The sequence below is a fragment of the Fulmarus glacialis genome, unplaced genomic scaffold (assembly GCF_000690835.1).
Source record: "Fulmarus glacialis isolate BGI_N327 unplaced genomic scaffold, ASM69083v1 scaffold11717, whole genome shotgun sequence".
NCBI classification, from domain to species: Eukaryota; Metazoa; Chordata; class Aves; order Procellariiformes; family Procellariidae; genus Fulmarus; species Fulmarus glacialis.
In genome coordinates, this window is record NW_009223843.1 from 62,630 (window position 1) to 78,957 (window position 16,328).

Consider the following 16,328-nt stretch of genomic DNA (forward strand, 5'->3'; position numbering starts at 1 on the left):
CCAGCTGTAACAATAGATTTGGAGTTCCTAACAAAAACAGACCTTTGAATCTGTTGAATAGGAGATTATCTAGTCTGGGAGAATAATCCCGGCAAAGTGAAAGAGGATGATTAAAACCAATTATCTGGCTAACACAGAGAGACAAAAGGTGGGAACGTAACACCTTCTGCACATGAAGCTCCTGTTCAGTTTCTAATGTCAGAGCAAAAAAACCATATGTACTGTCTTCTAATGGAACAGCTGCTTTTATGTTTGCAGATATCAGTCAACCTCTACAAAAATAACCACAATCAAGGCTTAGTCCAAGCTCAGACTGAATACTCCAAATGTGTTTAGACTCTACTGTTATGCCCACAGTCATATGAGACATCCTATTACAGATAAAGATTGGAAGGAAATCCCAAGCCCAAAGAAAGATACTAGATTTGAAATACAGACTTAGCATCAATCAGCAACTACTTAAGTTTTAAAAATAACAACAGACACCACAGATCAAGTTATAGCTGGGACACTGTGCTGCTATATAGCAGGGAGAGAGGCTTGAAGAGGGCTCACTTATTAAAAATCAGTCATAAGGTCTTGAAAAAGTTTGATTATTGTCTGAAATTTCATTATATACATGGTTATGTGAAGAATTTTGCAGCATGACACAAGTTTTAACAAAAGGTAGATGTATGGTTCCCATGGAACGAAAGAGGCTGAGGCTGGACTGCCTTAAACCAGAGCTGTTGTCTAGGCAGGAGAAAAAAAATTCACTGTAACTCAGTCTAGTATGGTCTGATTTGATTTCTTTTTGTTGCTGAAAAATAGTTCCAAGGGAGAGGGACTGTCTTTCAACATGAGTCTCCAGTTTTCTGGAGGTAATCTGTCATAAAGTATTTCAAGTGAAATAAAACTGCATAGTCTTTATCACTATCCAGCATGATTGTTCTAACAATACATCTGGTGAATGAAAAGGAAAAAAAGAGAACACAAGATAAAGAAGCATCCCTCCTCCTCAACCTGTGTTTTGTTCAAGAGCCCACCCGAAAGCACCTATTTTTGTGATGAAGCAGGTGAAATTGGGAGTGAATGCCACATTTGTAAATCCCAATAAGGCCTGTGTTTAGAACGCAGGCTATTTCATGCATGGTCTGAAGCATTTCATTGGGTCCTAGGAGAATGTTTTTAATGAAAGCTTAAACACTTCCAGGATTAGGCCACAGCTGTCAGGGAATTTGAAAATACAAAATGTATGTATGTTTAGGGAATCTGGTGATATCTGAGTGCTGGAATCCTTTTGTGAACCCTTTTTACTCTATGTGCGGAGCATGTATGTTGCACTGTATTGCAATTTATCTTCCATTATGTGTTACTGTTTTGCTTTCCTTTGTACCTTACATTCAGTATAAATATTTAATGCCCCTTCTCTTTGTCAGCTTTTCTCAAGACTTATAAACAGAACTCAAAATATTTAGCACTTTCTCTTCATGTTTCTCCTTGACTCTTGCTGCATTTTGATTGGCAAAATGGAAAAGTGCACATTGCAAAGGAAAAATGGAAGAAAAGAGGAAAAGCTGTGATGAGGAGAAGGAATGCAGATCTTTGCACAGCAATAGCTCATAAGAATTCTGTCTAATATAAGTATGACTACAGATACATGTGTTTGTTGAAAGCAGCTCTAGAAACTATGGAAGACAGAACTTTATTTTTTTTCCCAGTAAAGGCCCTTTACTTGTACATCAAAGTGCTGAGTGTAAAAACCTAGGTAGATACCATCAACCTGCAGGCTGATAAGTAAAGATTGTCCATGAGTAGGGATTGTTATACGTAGTTTTTACAGAAAAGTTGTTTTGCAGGCAGCATAACCATAACAGCTGGTACCACATAACTCTATATTTATTCCACAGACTATTTGCTTTGTATTCTGTAGACTATTTGCTCCACTTAGGCCACCCACTACCTATTTTACATGCTTTATAAAATAAGGAGCTGACTAAGAAATAAACTTCTTACATTTGCCATCCAAGTCAAAAGCATAGTTATCCTCTCCCAATCTCTTGATGCTACGCAGAACAACAGGGTCAGACATGACGATTGGTTACTTAAATCAGAAGTCCTGAAGAGAAGGGGAGGGAAAAAAAAAAGAGTATCAGCATACGTTTGCCTGTGAACATACGACAGTATTACATTAAACTCCTGCTTACCTCAGTTTTGCTCTCATTATCCCAGGCCACTGCTTACAGCACAAGTTATAACAGAATAGATGTCCCAGACACAGTGAAACTACAGAGTAGAAAAACACCTCAGAGAAGCATGCCCAACTCACTCCTAAGTGCAAGGCCTCTGAAAGCCTTCAATGCCTCCTGCCACCAGCGAGGGCTGCTCTGCAGGGCTTTGCAGCCCACTGCAAACAGCCCTGTCCCCATTAATGGCTGTATTAAAATCAACTACTGCTTTTGTGCAGGTGACATCCATAGGTTATAGATTGAGACACTAACATGACAGATCCTGCCTCGGTTATAAGGGAGTGGCAGGCAGGAGACCTGCCCCTGCCTTGTCCCGTCCCGGCTGGCAGCGGCCAGCAGGGCTGTGATGTGGGGACAATCAGGGGAGAAGAGGGGTGGCCGGGGGGGACCCCAGGACCACACCGACATCTGCGACATCACCACCACCAGCTGCACTCCCACAGCTCTCAGCTGGGACGAGTTACCCGGCAGACCTGCTCCTCTGGACAGGTTTATTCCTAACTAGTCACACTGACATGCTGAGCAGATGTCATACATGAGCAGAAATAAGAGGCAAAGTTAACGCCTTTTTGTTAAAGAAGCACTTTTGTGAGGTAAAATCTACTGGTAGTGCTAGTTTTTGGCCAGGCAGGCCTGGCATCCAAGATGGCACCTGGGGAAAAGTGCTCCAAAAGCCCTCCCCAAAACATGCCCTTTCATAACCAAAGTCATCTGATCCACACCTTTGTTTAATGCAATGTATCCCAAAGCATAGTTACAATACCTTATTCCAGTCATTAAACATCAACATTTGTATGTTTATACTTCTGTATAAACCTCTTATAACTTCTCATTTTCAGCATATTACAACACATTCAGATATCAAAGCTTTAACATCTTTTATCCAAATAAAACAAGAAGTCTCTTGTGTAAAAGACACATTTCCACAGATTATTTGTGTTACACTACCTGACTTCCCAGCCAGCTGAGTTTTTACCTATTTAGCCCTCTAAAGGAACCACTTCTTTTCTGCTAATACTATTAAAACTACCAAAGCCCTTCATATTGGCCACAGCTGTGTGATTAGGCACAGCTGGGCAGTTCTTTACCAGTGGGAAGGGCTGAGAAGAAGCTTGGCTCTGAAATTACCGGAGGATGAAGGAAATACACCCATTCCTAGATTGAAATGGAGCAACATAATAGGAGCCAGTCCCGTGGCTCAGGATGCATGTGTGACTTTTAATAATTTCATTTCCCATAAAGTCCTAACCTTTCTTTTTTTTCACTTTTCCCTCCAGACTGGCTTTCAAGAACTGCTGACTCCCAACCAAACCCTTCTCTTTTTTATCCTTTTATCCTGAATTTCATGTGTACATCTCTGGCTCATCACTGAATCATCAGTAAGTCAGGCTGGAAAGACCAAAGTGTCTTGATTAATTCTAAGTATCCAAGACAAAGTTCAATTATTCTTGTGTCATTTTAACTGATGTTTATCAAAGAGGCGTGAAGAACTCCGCAGGCAATTAGTGCTTCACTATACTTACTGCTAAAATATTTTTTTCCTAACATCTAGTCTGAATCTTACCTGTATTAATTTAAACCTCTTAATTCCTGTGCAATCCACCAAGGATATGGAACATATTATTTCCTTTCCACTTTGTAAGTAGGCTTTTGCCTTTTGCATTTATTTGAATAGTACTAGAAAGTCTCCCTCTTCAGATGAAGAAAGCAACTCATTCAATTTTCCTTGGTAGGGTGTATTTCCTAAACCTCTGATAATTTCCACTGGTCTCCTCCGGATTCTAGCACATCTTTCCTGAAGTGATGAGTGCATAACAGCGCTATGGCACCAGTCTTACCAACACCGTGTAAAGGAGGATTATTATACGTTTCACAGATTATATTCCAGTTTATGCATCCCAGTATGACATTTGTTTTTTTAACAGAAGTATCACATTGTTGATTCACATTCAGCTTGTAATCCACCAAAGCCACTCATTTTTTGCAAACAATTTGCTACAGAGCCAGTTGCTTTCCAAACTATATTTTCACAGTTGCTTAATCCTGCCTGCTAGTGTCCATATTTAATAGCAGCTTACATTCTTCATCCCATTTTAAGTGTTTGTTAAGAGGATTTTGATTTCTAGTCCTGTTCTTCAGCATACCTGCAGTCTGTCCTACCTTTATGTCATGATCAAATTTAATGACTGTGTAATCCACATCATTATCAATATTACTGGATTATACCAGAAGCAAGACAGACCTCTTCCATTCATTTGGACATTGGTTCATTGATTGCTACTCTATCGATGTAGTTTTTCTTGCCTAAAAGTTTCTGATGAGCAGAGACAATTTATTCATCCACTGGTCGGTAAATTCTGAGCCCCTCACATTCTGTGACCCCTTAAATTGTGACCTAAATTGTCTCCTTAAGTAAATGTCTAAAGCCAAATCACCACTGCAATAGCAAAATGTCTGGCCAGGACTAGAATAGTCACTTACAATATAAAATCACAGGAGTTTTTATTCATCCCCACATACATACAGTGAAAAAATTTATAATCTTAATCATAATTTTTCCATTCTCTCAGACAGATGGCAAATGGGCTGAACAAGCTACGGTACTTCCTTAATTAAAGTCTCTACCGTGTGCACATTTCCAAGTTCTCTTTCTGCTCTTTTATATAACAGAGAAAGCATGTAACACCTGCTTCTGGCCAGAAAGAAAGGAAAGCATCATATACGTATCACTGTTTCACATGGGACCTGTCTACAAATCATTAAATTTCACTTCAGCTGGATTTGCATCAAGCATATAGAAGTGGATTTAACAAGGGCTTAATTTCCAGTTAACATTATTCAGTTTATATTGAAATAAATGTAGCTTCCCAAAAAAAGCAAGCATATATTCCTGGCAGCTTTAAGTCCCTTGAGACTATATTTTCACTGAAGATGAGACTGACAATTTTCCCCAAGTGGGGAAAAAAATTTCACTCAATCCTTGACTGAAAACACAGAGCTTATTCTGCTCCCTCCCTCCTGACTTTTGCTGTGTCTGCTTGATTGAAATAGTCTGAAACAGATGATCTCCAAAACCTGTTTGTTCAAATCACCCTAAAGTTCCAGAAGTTTCTTAAGAAAAAAAAAGTTTCTCAGCCAGCTCATTTTTGGCAGTTTTGTCAGTGATCACATTCTCAAGACAATTTTTTTTTATATGTCAACTCAGTTGTGAGGTTGGAGCTAGAGATCTGAAAACACAGACTTTTTGCTCCATTTACAAATCAGTTTGACAGTGGTATCACAGACTGGGGAGCCCTTCACAGTGACATGATTCTAAGGAAAATACAACTTAAATATGCAAATGGCCTAAGGCTGGCCAGTTTTTTTACCTTAAGTATATGTTTTTAGGAAGGACACAGTTAAAGAAACCATGAATGAATAAATTTCAAAGAAAGCCATCAGTGTGAGAAAAATAATCAAATCACAATGTCTGTATCTTTGTTAAAGCTTTTCAGATTTTTCGTTCAAATGGTTAAACACCATTGGCTGAATTAATAATACCCAGAAGATACCAACTGCAACCATACACTCATATTTTCTTCTGCAAAAAATAATTCTCCACAATGGTAATTTTACTAGCAATTTGTCCTTAAACGTGAAGCCATCATTTGCTTCTAGATCTAGTACTGACTGCTTTGCACTGCTTAGCACACAAGCAATGGAACTGTATTAAGCTGAGCTAATAGACAAACTGCTGATTTTACACTGAAATCAGTATAATTGGAAATGTCACTTGGATTATGAAAACGTGTTCTGCTGGAGTAAAGAAGTGATGTTCCTACCTGTTCTGCTATCAAAATAAATCTAAACTTTAAGGGTGGTATTTACACACACATTGCAGCAGCTTTAAAATACTTTATGACTTCACATAAGTATAAACCTATTTAAATTAAGTGATACAAGCCATTTGAACCATACTACTGAATGTGGCTCCCAGTGAAAAGCTATGAAGTGGTTAAAAAACACCCCCACTGCATTTCTGCTTCAGAGAGATAATGGATAATGTCATACTGTAAATTGATGAAGGCGGCAAAAGTAAAGCAAAGCAAAGTCACTCTCTGCCTGTCCTCTTTCAGCTATTTATTATTTGACTTTGCAGTCATAACATCTATACAAAATTTTGTCATGGAACACTGTAAAAATCAATCCGTCCTTTAAATGCCAGTATAGAACATCATGCTGGGAAGTCTCATTTCAGTGCTTGCTCTGATACTGTATTTTAACACTATGAAATGTATTTGGCAACTGTTTTTTTTAAGCCTGAATGCTGTTGCAGTTTTAAATAATAGGAAAAGTGGAAAAAAACTCCAATGATTGATAGACTTGAATAAGGATTCTAGTTACAAGCTAGAGCTAAGCTTTCTGGAATGATGTCACTTTTCCAATAAAATTGTGACTGTCCCACATTTTTGAAAGGAAACACGTTTTTCCTGTATTTTCTAAAGCTCAGCACACCAAATAGTATCCAACATAGTATCCTGTCCATCAGGCATCATTCATTAGCTGACTTAAACAGATTAGTATAGCAGATTAGCGTGTGGTGTTAGAATATTAAAATAACCTTCCTCGGGGTCTGAATGTTTAACTGGGGATCACTTACAACATCTTGAAAAATACGGTTGCTGATGTCTACATTAGAAATTATTTAGATAATAGAAATCAGAGATAATAGAAGGCATTAGATCATCCCATCTACCCCTGTATGTGCAAAATACAAACTAGGAGCAGAGAATACCTCAGAAACAGCACTAAAGTGAAATAGCATTTTACTCTAGCCAATTAAGGTATGGCTGCGGGTTTTTTGATAAACAAAAATCTTTAAGGAACTCAAAATCCAGATTTAAACAAGTAATACTTAGAAAATGCTAGCAAAGGAACATATCCTATAGAAAGAAGTAACATTAGGACCTGATCCAAAGCCCTTTGAAATCTTTCTCAAATCACATCTTTATTCAGATCAGATCTTTATTTAACATAAAGGGGGGGAAGGCGGGGGGGAAACACAATGAAAATTGACCCTGAAAGCACTATCCTTCATTTTTCTTTAAAATTAGGTTCCTCAGATATTAATCATAGCATACGTGCAGAAAGACATTTTACTTCAAAATAGAACTTGAATATCTTATTCTTTGAACAGTCCCATTCAAAAAAACCCCAAAACAACAACAACAAAAAACACTAACTGTGCAAAGGGAATTTAGCATTTAGCTTAAATTGTTCTGAAGGAAAAATACAGGTACCTTTCAGTTCAGGAAGTTTCATCAGTTAACTCTGAAACATGAAACATGATAGATTTGTTACTCACCCGTGGCTGTGAAAAATCATGTAACATAGAACAAATTGCACAGATCCTGTTCAATTAGTCAGTGAAGCACCCAACCATTTCCCATCATGTTTTCATTATTCTAACCCATTTGTCAGAACTGAATCTTTAAATTGGGCATTGGTTATTTGCACCTGGGTCAATAACCATGCGGTCACAATGGTTACAGTTCATTGACATCTAATGGAGGGTTTAAATTTGACTAATGTAATCTCACAACATAAAGTCAGGGCACTTGGAAAGCAATTATACACGAGGAGACCAGACGGTTCGCTGGAAAAATAAAGCTCACAATGAATATACAGGAAGAGATTATTATAGCGTTATTTTATCAGCATTAGCATAGAACTACTTTATTAGCCATGCAATAATTCAGCGTACACTACTGTCCTTGCAGTAAATAGAAGCATCAGCTGAATAATACGAAAATTGGTTCAGAGATTAAGCTAAATTCAGATTAAAAACTTGCTCAAAAGCTTTGTTTTCTAACCCATAGCTTGTCCCTCTCCCCAGGGCTTCTAATATTTTACCATTCTTCCTTTAAAATGAAGATTTTACAACCTGGACGCTCCTGAGTAGTAGTGAATTCTCGTTGGAGATGAGCCCTCCCTGGATTTTTCAATAAGGGTCATTGGTGAGGACAATGCTATGACCTCAGCCAATGTCACCACAGAGTTTAGAGGAAAATGGCAAACGTGATTTAGTTCTCCTCTGAAATCAGTTCTCACTACAGAGAGCCCTGACTGATAGGACAAGATAGAAAGGCAATGCCTCAATCTTAGTGACTGTCAGCTCTCCTCAAGCCTTCTGTGCTCTCAAATTTTCCATGATAAAGCCTCATGCACAAAAGCGCATCACAATTAAATGTAGCTAACCAGAACTCAGTTTTCCTTGTTTAGCATCATTACTGTGTTCACAGTGACAGCATAACCAAACACAAACCTGGTGTCTTCTCCCATTTTCTTAACAAAAAGTCATCTACATCTATACTAATGTACACAGCATAGCTTTCAGAATAACAGTATCTGAGATAATGTCAGTGCTAATCATCTCGTCCACCACATCATAGAGCCAGAGAAAAAAAAAATAGTTACTTGCAGTGCAGGGCACAGGAGTGGAAAGGCTGGAAGAAAAATTATATGGTGGAGCAGAACTCTGCTTTGCTTCATTCTTCCCTGAGAGCTTCTTCAGGAGCAACATGGCCAAAAGTCATGCAATGCCTTTGCTTTTCAAGGTACTCGAGCAGAGCTCACATTTAGCATGCAAGGAAGTTCAGCATCTCCAGACAAGGCTTGGCTTGCCAGAGACAGAATATAATTTTAGCTTTACACAAATTACTTCAGTCTTTTCACTTAAAGACTTTGCTCATCTAAGCATTCGGAAAGTGTGTGCAGAGCCTGTTTCACACCGCTAATCAAGTAGATTAAGGCAGTGATGAATTGGAGCTGAGACCACAGACTACCCCAACCTTTCTGAAGGGCTCTGCTCCCTTCTAAACCTCCACTTCTCTCAACTCATTCTTACAAAAAATCCTGAAGATTAATAAATTCTGACATGATTTTATGACACGGGCCATACAAATGAATCTATGCTGAAAAATCATCCGTCTGTGTAGAGCAAAGTGGAGAACGTAAAGCACTCAGTTTTGATCCCACTCCCAGAGAGTCACCTTCCCCTTTTACAGCTGCTAGTAGAAAAACTAGCCAAATCCACTCCATCTCCTCAAGCCTTCTTGTACTTTGTTTCCTTCTGATGCCCTTGGAAGGGAAAACTCAGTTTCTGTTGCTAGAGTCAGCCCTTCAGTGAATGAAGAATTAGCCACTGAACTAAAACAATAGAGAGCAGGACTTCAGTAAATCGAGGAGACTGAGGACAGATGCTCCCATCCCTGAATTCTCACAGGGGACACTTGTAAAGCCTCTGAATTTTGGTAGGTTATAGATACTATTTAGTTCATGAAAGATGAACAATACTGTCAGGAGAATTCCCCTCAGTCATGGTCTGAGTTGAAGGGAAACATTTTGCTTACAGCTCATGTCATTTTAATACCTCTTTCACAGGAAGAAAAATATCACAATTCATTGAGCCAAATACAGTAAAAGAACTGCTTCTTCCCTCAAGTTGAGTAGCTGTTTATTCCAGCATATTACCACTCCAAATGAAGTTATCCTCTCTTCTCTGGATATTTTCCAACAGTTCATAAGAGCAAGTGAATAAAATTAATCTTAGTTATTCCCAGACAGATAATTTCTCGGTAAGAAATGAAAACCCATGCGCTCTTTTGGCACAGGACTCCTCAGCTCTAAGCTGTAGTCTATAACCTATTGATCTTTATTCCAGCATTGACAACAGCTAGTAGCAGCAATCAAATAAAATGCTTCCAAAGCTTCCTAAAGATAGCCAGAAATTTAGTACTGAGTGCTCGCCGCTATGGAGGAGTAGGTGGCCACAGTTTTCTACCAGGTGAATAGACTCAGTCTGCCACTGCAGGCTGAGACTCCAGATGACCAGCCTGTATCTGTGTTTTGCGCTAAAGTCTGTATGCAATTACAGCAGTCTGGACTCTCTTGCCTGACAGAAGGCATTGAGCAGACAGCTCTTATGCTTTATTAATTTATTTTTTAACCATTCATAGCCAAATTTATTTCTGTAGCTAGCATACAGTGGTTCCAGGGCCAAGAAGCCAGACACTGGATTTTTCACTTGAGTATAATCCCCATCTTAATTGTGCCACTTACAGCGATAGCACCTCAGAGTGTCAGAAATGAAAGGCAGATCTCAATATTGTAGTACACTTCTACTTCTGCATGATGCTTTATCTTCCTGTCCTCTGATCCTTTGAAAAACAAAGGAAAACACTTTGTTTGCTTCTTTATTTCTCCCAGTTTTTGAAAATATTTTTTGTTATTTTGCTCACGTGCTACCACAATTTTTTCACCTAAATAGTATGAAGGTGAAAGTAAAATGAACTCTAAATAAAAACAAGTTACAGCTCTCTTTTGGTACCCTGATTTAAGGTAAGGGGCAATTGAAATAAAGCAGATACAGTTTGCAGCTTGAATTATTAGGCAGATGACTTCCACATCTGTTCTTGGACTGTCACTTGTTAAATACTGTTAATGAAATTCATCTAAAAAAAATTTCACAGTTATAAAGGTATCTAGAGGACAAAACCAACTGGGCTGGAACAGAAGAAGCTCCTCTGTGGGACTCTGATCAGGGCAGAGACTGGAGGAGTGGGAACCTTCGGGAAAGGTCAGTACACACACACACAGTTGGTCAGGTTGGCAAGTACCCACATGCTGTGTCTTCATTCTTTTCTTGGCACCACAGCAGTTACACAAACACGACTTAGTATTCACTTTGTACAATCCAAAGTGAATTTTACACAGAGCTTACTGATTTGTGATTTATGCTATTAAAAATGGCATGGCACCCATGAGGTGGATATGTACATTATTTCCTTCGATGCAGCATGACTTTTGAAAAAGTTACTGTCCTTTCCAAAAATCTTTAGCAAGAAATGTACATGGAAACCTCCTTTTTGCACCTAGGAGCGAGACTTCCTCTTTTGATGGCTGGGTTTTATCATTTTTGCTGCAAGCAAAAAGCTGTTCATTGATAAGAAGTCAATTTCCTTTTTTTTGCAATCAAACTACCTTTATTCATACTGAAACGGGGAATAGCAGATACTTTCCTTACAGTGAAATAAGGAAAGTACCTCTGGGCACAATGGGGTCATTTCTGTGACTTTCTCTTGTTATGGAAAGTAAAAAGTCCAAATTGGTGATTGTTGGGAGCGGATACCTCCAGGTGAGAGGTTAGCACGAAGAAACAAACTTACTTCTTCTCCCATGGTCTAAATCACAATCAGAGACACTAAGTCATGGTACATTTATTTCTTGATCACAAAAATATGCTATACTGAAACTGCAAAATACCATCTGCAGTGGGTCCAGCAGGGAGGCTGGGAGGTAGGCAGCAAGGGACTTACCTCTAGTTACTCGCCTTGTTTCTGTAGTTAGCCTCTCACCATCTGCTCTTGGAAAGTACCAGAAGCAGGACATGCACTCACTTATCCCGTTGATCCTACCCAAGTCTTGCAGCCGGTAAGGATTTTCTTCTCCATTCCAAACACTTGTGCAAATAAAAATAGCAGCAATAGCAACAACACTTCTAAAAAACCAAACCAAAACAAAACCAAAAAACCCCTGTAAATTTTAAATGCGAACTATAACTTTTATATCAAAATTAAGTGACTGAATATGTTAAAATAGAAAAATTCTTTCACAAAGACATCTCTGAGAGTGCCTGCCCCACCCTCTGGGCAACCGGCCCCGCGGTCACCTCGCCTGTTCCTGTCAGAAGGTGGCATGTCCACATCAGCCTGCCTGTCCCCTGCACCTCCGCTTTCCCAACCACTCTTGAATGCTGCCACTCAAACACCTTTGAGGCTTCTGACTGAGTGCCTCTTATCACTCTCCCTCCTAGAAACTAGAGAAAAATACATTTTTTCTTGATGAGCCCTTCTTTGTTTTTTGATTTGTGGCCCCTACAAAAAATTGGAGGTAGATCTTTTCACTGCAAAGTCAGGCCACTGTGGGCAAGCGCTGGACCTGTCAGTCTCTCTGGAAGGTTGGAGTTGGAAACATAGCCTGTACAAAGCACTCCAACTGAAAACCTTGTAATTTCAGCACTTTATTAATTTGATAAAGTCACACAGACCCATTGATTAAAGATCACAGGGACCAGAAGTTAACCCTGATTGTCCACGTCCCATGTTTGTAGACGTGCCTGTTGCCATGGCAAAAATGGGCCTAGGCGAGCCTTTTTCTTCAGTCTAGCTAAATTAGCTTTTATTTTTATTTATTGACCAGATTACAGATCTGGCCAAAACTCTGTTTTATTTATGTTAATTTACTAGTTATATTTTATATCTACTTTATAATTGAAGTAGGGCGTGATGAAACACAGTTCTGTCTCCTCCTTCTCTAGAGGGGCTCTTCTTAAACCTTCTCCGTCCCCGGGCCCTCCAGTTTGCTGCCGGGGCCGGACCCTGCACAGGCTTTAGCACGCACGAGGTGCAGCTGTCCGGCATGGCTGAGGTCCAGGGGCAGGTAGCGTGGGAGGGCAGGAGTGGCAGGGAAACTGTGCCTCCGTGCCAAGGAGGCCAAGTCTCCGCACAGCCTCCAGGAGCAAGCCTGGCCCTGGCTCTGATGTGTAACAGCTAGGGACTGCCCGGGCTGTTATTCAGCTGCAGGTGAAGGAAGGCTGCAAAGGAATATGGGAACTCCAAGCAGAGCAAGGGATATTATAAAGAGAATGGTAATTTTAATAAGGGTCGCAGGAGAAGGAAAGCCAGCTGCTGTGCTGAGTCTGCTATGCACGAGTACATACGCCGAGAGAAAAATTTCCTTGTCTTAAAGGAACCATGAAATACTACACGGGGAGGGCAGTTACCTAATCACTTCTTTATACTTTCTTCACTACTGATGCTGCACAGGAAGTTAAGCAACAAAAACTAGCATCTCTGCATTGCAACTTTAGCAACACCCTGGGTAACTTCCAGCCAGCACAAGAAGCTGCATTTCACCAGCACACATATTTATGTAAACAAGCACCATAAGCAGCCACGGGGTTTGCAATAAAAATGGAGATATATCGAACCTCCCGTGTCAGAGCAGAAATCAGTTCTACGTGCAGAAAATAAAAGCAGTGTTCCTGTTCCTATTATGATGCTTAAAAATATGTCAGGTGTTTGCAATTTCTTTTTAAATTAAGTTTTGCCAGAGGAGAATTTGGCCATAGTAAATGCAACTTCATTGCATCTTGCTCTGCAGAGATGGATTGTCTGTAAGCAATCTCTAAAAAGATCTGCACTCCTTTACGTCTATTTAGAATTATTTTTTTAGTCGATTGCATTAGATATCTCCTGTTTTCCGGGCCATGAGCGCTCATGAAGAAGTATAACTGAATTGTTTTCTCTAAGCAGAATTTCATCCATCACCAATAGTTACTTATAAGTTCACTATTAAGTCTACTGGAGTATAATCCCAGATACGCAGGCTCTTCCCAAACATATTTTGCAGTATTGATGTTGTCACACTTCCTGAGCTGCACTCCAGCAGATGAAGTGCTCCAACCTGCACCCTCCTTCCTATGCTCAGGGACCACACGCACACTCCCACAGCCTAGCTGGTGGGAATTTACTTCTTGAGAGGCAAAGTGGCAGTACTTGCTACCCTCCTTCTTGAGAGTCTGGCACTGACAACCAAAGGTTTTAGTAAAATAAAGTAAATCATTTTTCCTCGCTATCATTGCTTAAGTATCCACAGTAACGAGAAAGGTTCTGGGTCCTGCTGATATTGCTTGACCTTTTGTTGCCAGCTGGCCCCAGTCTTACTCTTTAATTCTCTATGAACTGACACTAAGTTCAGACATTTCTGTTGGTTTCCATGCAAATATTTCATTTTTGCTAGTCTTTTCTAGTCAGCATTTCTCCCAGATATGTTCAATGGGAGCTTACTGACCTGGCAGCAGCAACTTAATATGCATCATTCTTTGTCACCTTATTACAATGTATCTCCAGTTCTCATTTATGCTTAAGGAACGATTTTTTTTGTTTTACCGTAAGGAGGCCACTGCTCTGAATTGTGCCTGCTTCTCTGAATAGTTGCAGTTAGCCAACTCAAGGAAAAAAAAAAACCAACCAACTAACAATCCCTTAAAAATTAGCAGCTTTTTTGTTTTTTCATTTCAGGAGAACATGTCCAGCAGACTTCAGTAAAAATGCTTTTCTACGTATTACTCTTTCTTGGCATCGTCTCTCTGTGGTGGCATTGGAGGGCAAGAGACAGGATGAAGGTTACAAATCTCACCGGAAAATATATATTCATCACTGGATGTGACACAGGATTTGGAAATATGGCAGCAAAGATTTTTGATAAAAAGGGATTTCGTGTTTTTGCCAGCTGTCTGACTGAAATAGGAGCCAAAGAGCTAAAAGCTGTGACCTCGGAGCAGCTTCAGACAGTACTGCTAGATGTGAGAGATTCAGACAGTGTTAAGAAAGTGGCTGCATGGGTCAAAACTGAAGTTCAGTCAGAAGGTAAGTGCCAGGATATCTGTCTTAAAAAAAAAGCAATAGAGTTTTCCTAAAAATACCATGTTACGTTCACAGCTTATTTTAACTGACATTTGACAAGTGTGTGTGGATGGAAACGTGGAAGACCACCTCACTAGAGGGATGTTTTATACATCTAGTTAGTGGTAGGTAAATATTTGGGAATGTGCTCAAAAAGTCAGGCTTATTAATACATCATTGTCAGAACAGGAATCCAGTTCCTGGAACCTTCATTGGGACTGTTTGCACTCACATGCATATCTGGGTTATGGCACGAGTGCTCAGCACTTCCCGTGCTGTGTTACCCGGCTAGGGAACAAATTAAATAAATTCCGCTTAACAAGCTTAAAGAGTTTTTATTTTAAAAATTGAATACATGTAATAAATGACTTGTAAGTAATCACTCATTCTATCAAAAGCAAAAATTACATATGAACTCTACTGAATAAATCTGAATATAACTATTTTGAAATATTGCTTGCAGACCATCTGAAAAATAGAAAAATCCCGTATCTCTGACCCAACAAGTTGTGCAAGACAAGATGCTGCTGCCATTACTGATGCTAATTTATTTCAGTAGGAGTAGCATTGCAGTAGAGTTTACAAAGGCCCAAGATCCTATGGGTTGGATTCTGCTAACTTTGAGTCTTAAACCTGGCCTATTATGATGTGCCATAGTACCAATTATACTTAATGCTAAATTCCAATCTCCATTTGACCTTTCAGCGCTTCATAAAATTGCTTGTAACCTGCCAAATTGCTTTTATTTTGAAACTGTGCTTGGTTTCAGGCCAAAAGTGATGTTTTCCCCAAGAAAAACTATGAGTAACGTCAGACCAGCAAAAGTATTCATACACGCAACTCTAACAGCCGATACAAGAGAAGAGCTCGTTTTACATTTTTGTATTTTCCTCTCCCACTTCTGAGGGCTCAGTAATGTTTTTAAAATCAACCTTGTGGTTTTTCCCTGCCTCCACCTCATTTTTTGGAGCTGACTGTTCATTTAAAAAAAAACCCTTCTCATTTCCAGTTGGGGCATGTCAGTCAATGTGAGGCATAAGTTTTCTGCTACAACAAAAATGTCAGTGCGGGAAAAAAGAATAGCAAAAGCTGCCTCTGTCACACAGTTCCCATCTTGTTTTCAAACCTTTGAGAAGGATTTTTAAAATGTTTTTGTTATCAAGAGCTGTTCTTTATTGTCCTGGCACCTCACCCGTCTCAGAACCAGGGTACACTTACCTGTGTCTTAGGACATTCTAACTGTACCAAGGACCAGGTCTATTTCTTACACATTTCCTGTCACCCAATATAGTTGCTCTTTGCCATGCCTGGCCTTCCTCTACTGCCCCTTCTCCCACAAAAAGCCGACACCATCCCCTGCCCAAAATGCTGTGGCAGGGGGAAGACTACGCAAAGGGTGATGGAAAGCATGGTGATAAAACCTGGACACTGAGAATAAAGTTGAATACTGCAGGACATTCTCAAGCAATTCCTCCAAATCTTCATTACCTTCTTCGTCCCTCAACTGATTTTCTGTGAAGTCTTACCTAGTTCAATTAATCTGACACATTAGGTGAAAATTTGCTTCCTGACTTTCTTCTTCTTTTTTTCCCTA

General features: G+C 39.6%; 2 protein-coding genes across 4 annotated transcripts in view; one reads left to right on the forward strand and one right to left on the reverse strand.

Annotated features, from left to right (window-relative positions):
* Positions 1 to 2,071, reverse strand: part of ABCB11 (ATP-binding cassette, sub-family B (MDR/TAP), member 11) — a 44,646-nt gene extending 42,575 nt beyond the window's left edge. For 2 of the 3 annotated variants that reach the window (XM_009581946.1, XM_009581945.1), the window contains exon 1: positions 1,996 to 2,071. In XM_009581946.1, coding sequence (XP_009580241.1) covers positions 1,996 to 2,071 — 76 coding nt within the window. Of the gene's footprint in view, positions 1 to 1,988 lie in introns of all 3 variants that reach the window. The other variant, XM_009581947.1, reaches the window with a different exon arrangement.
* A 12,308-nt stretch (positions 2,072 to 14,379) lies between these two features.
* DHRS9 (dehydrogenase/reductase (SDR family) member 9) overlaps positions 14,380 to 16,328 on the forward strand; it is a 5,047-nt gene continuing 3,098 nt past the window's right edge. Inside the window, exons 1-2 of the mRNA XM_009581948.1 lie at positions 14,380 to 14,702; positions 15,744 to 15,762. Of these exons, the coding sequence (XP_009580243.1) occupies positions 14,380 to 14,702; positions 15,744 to 15,762 (342 nt within the window). The remainder of the gene's footprint in view (positions 14,703 to 15,743; positions 15,763 to 16,328) is intronic.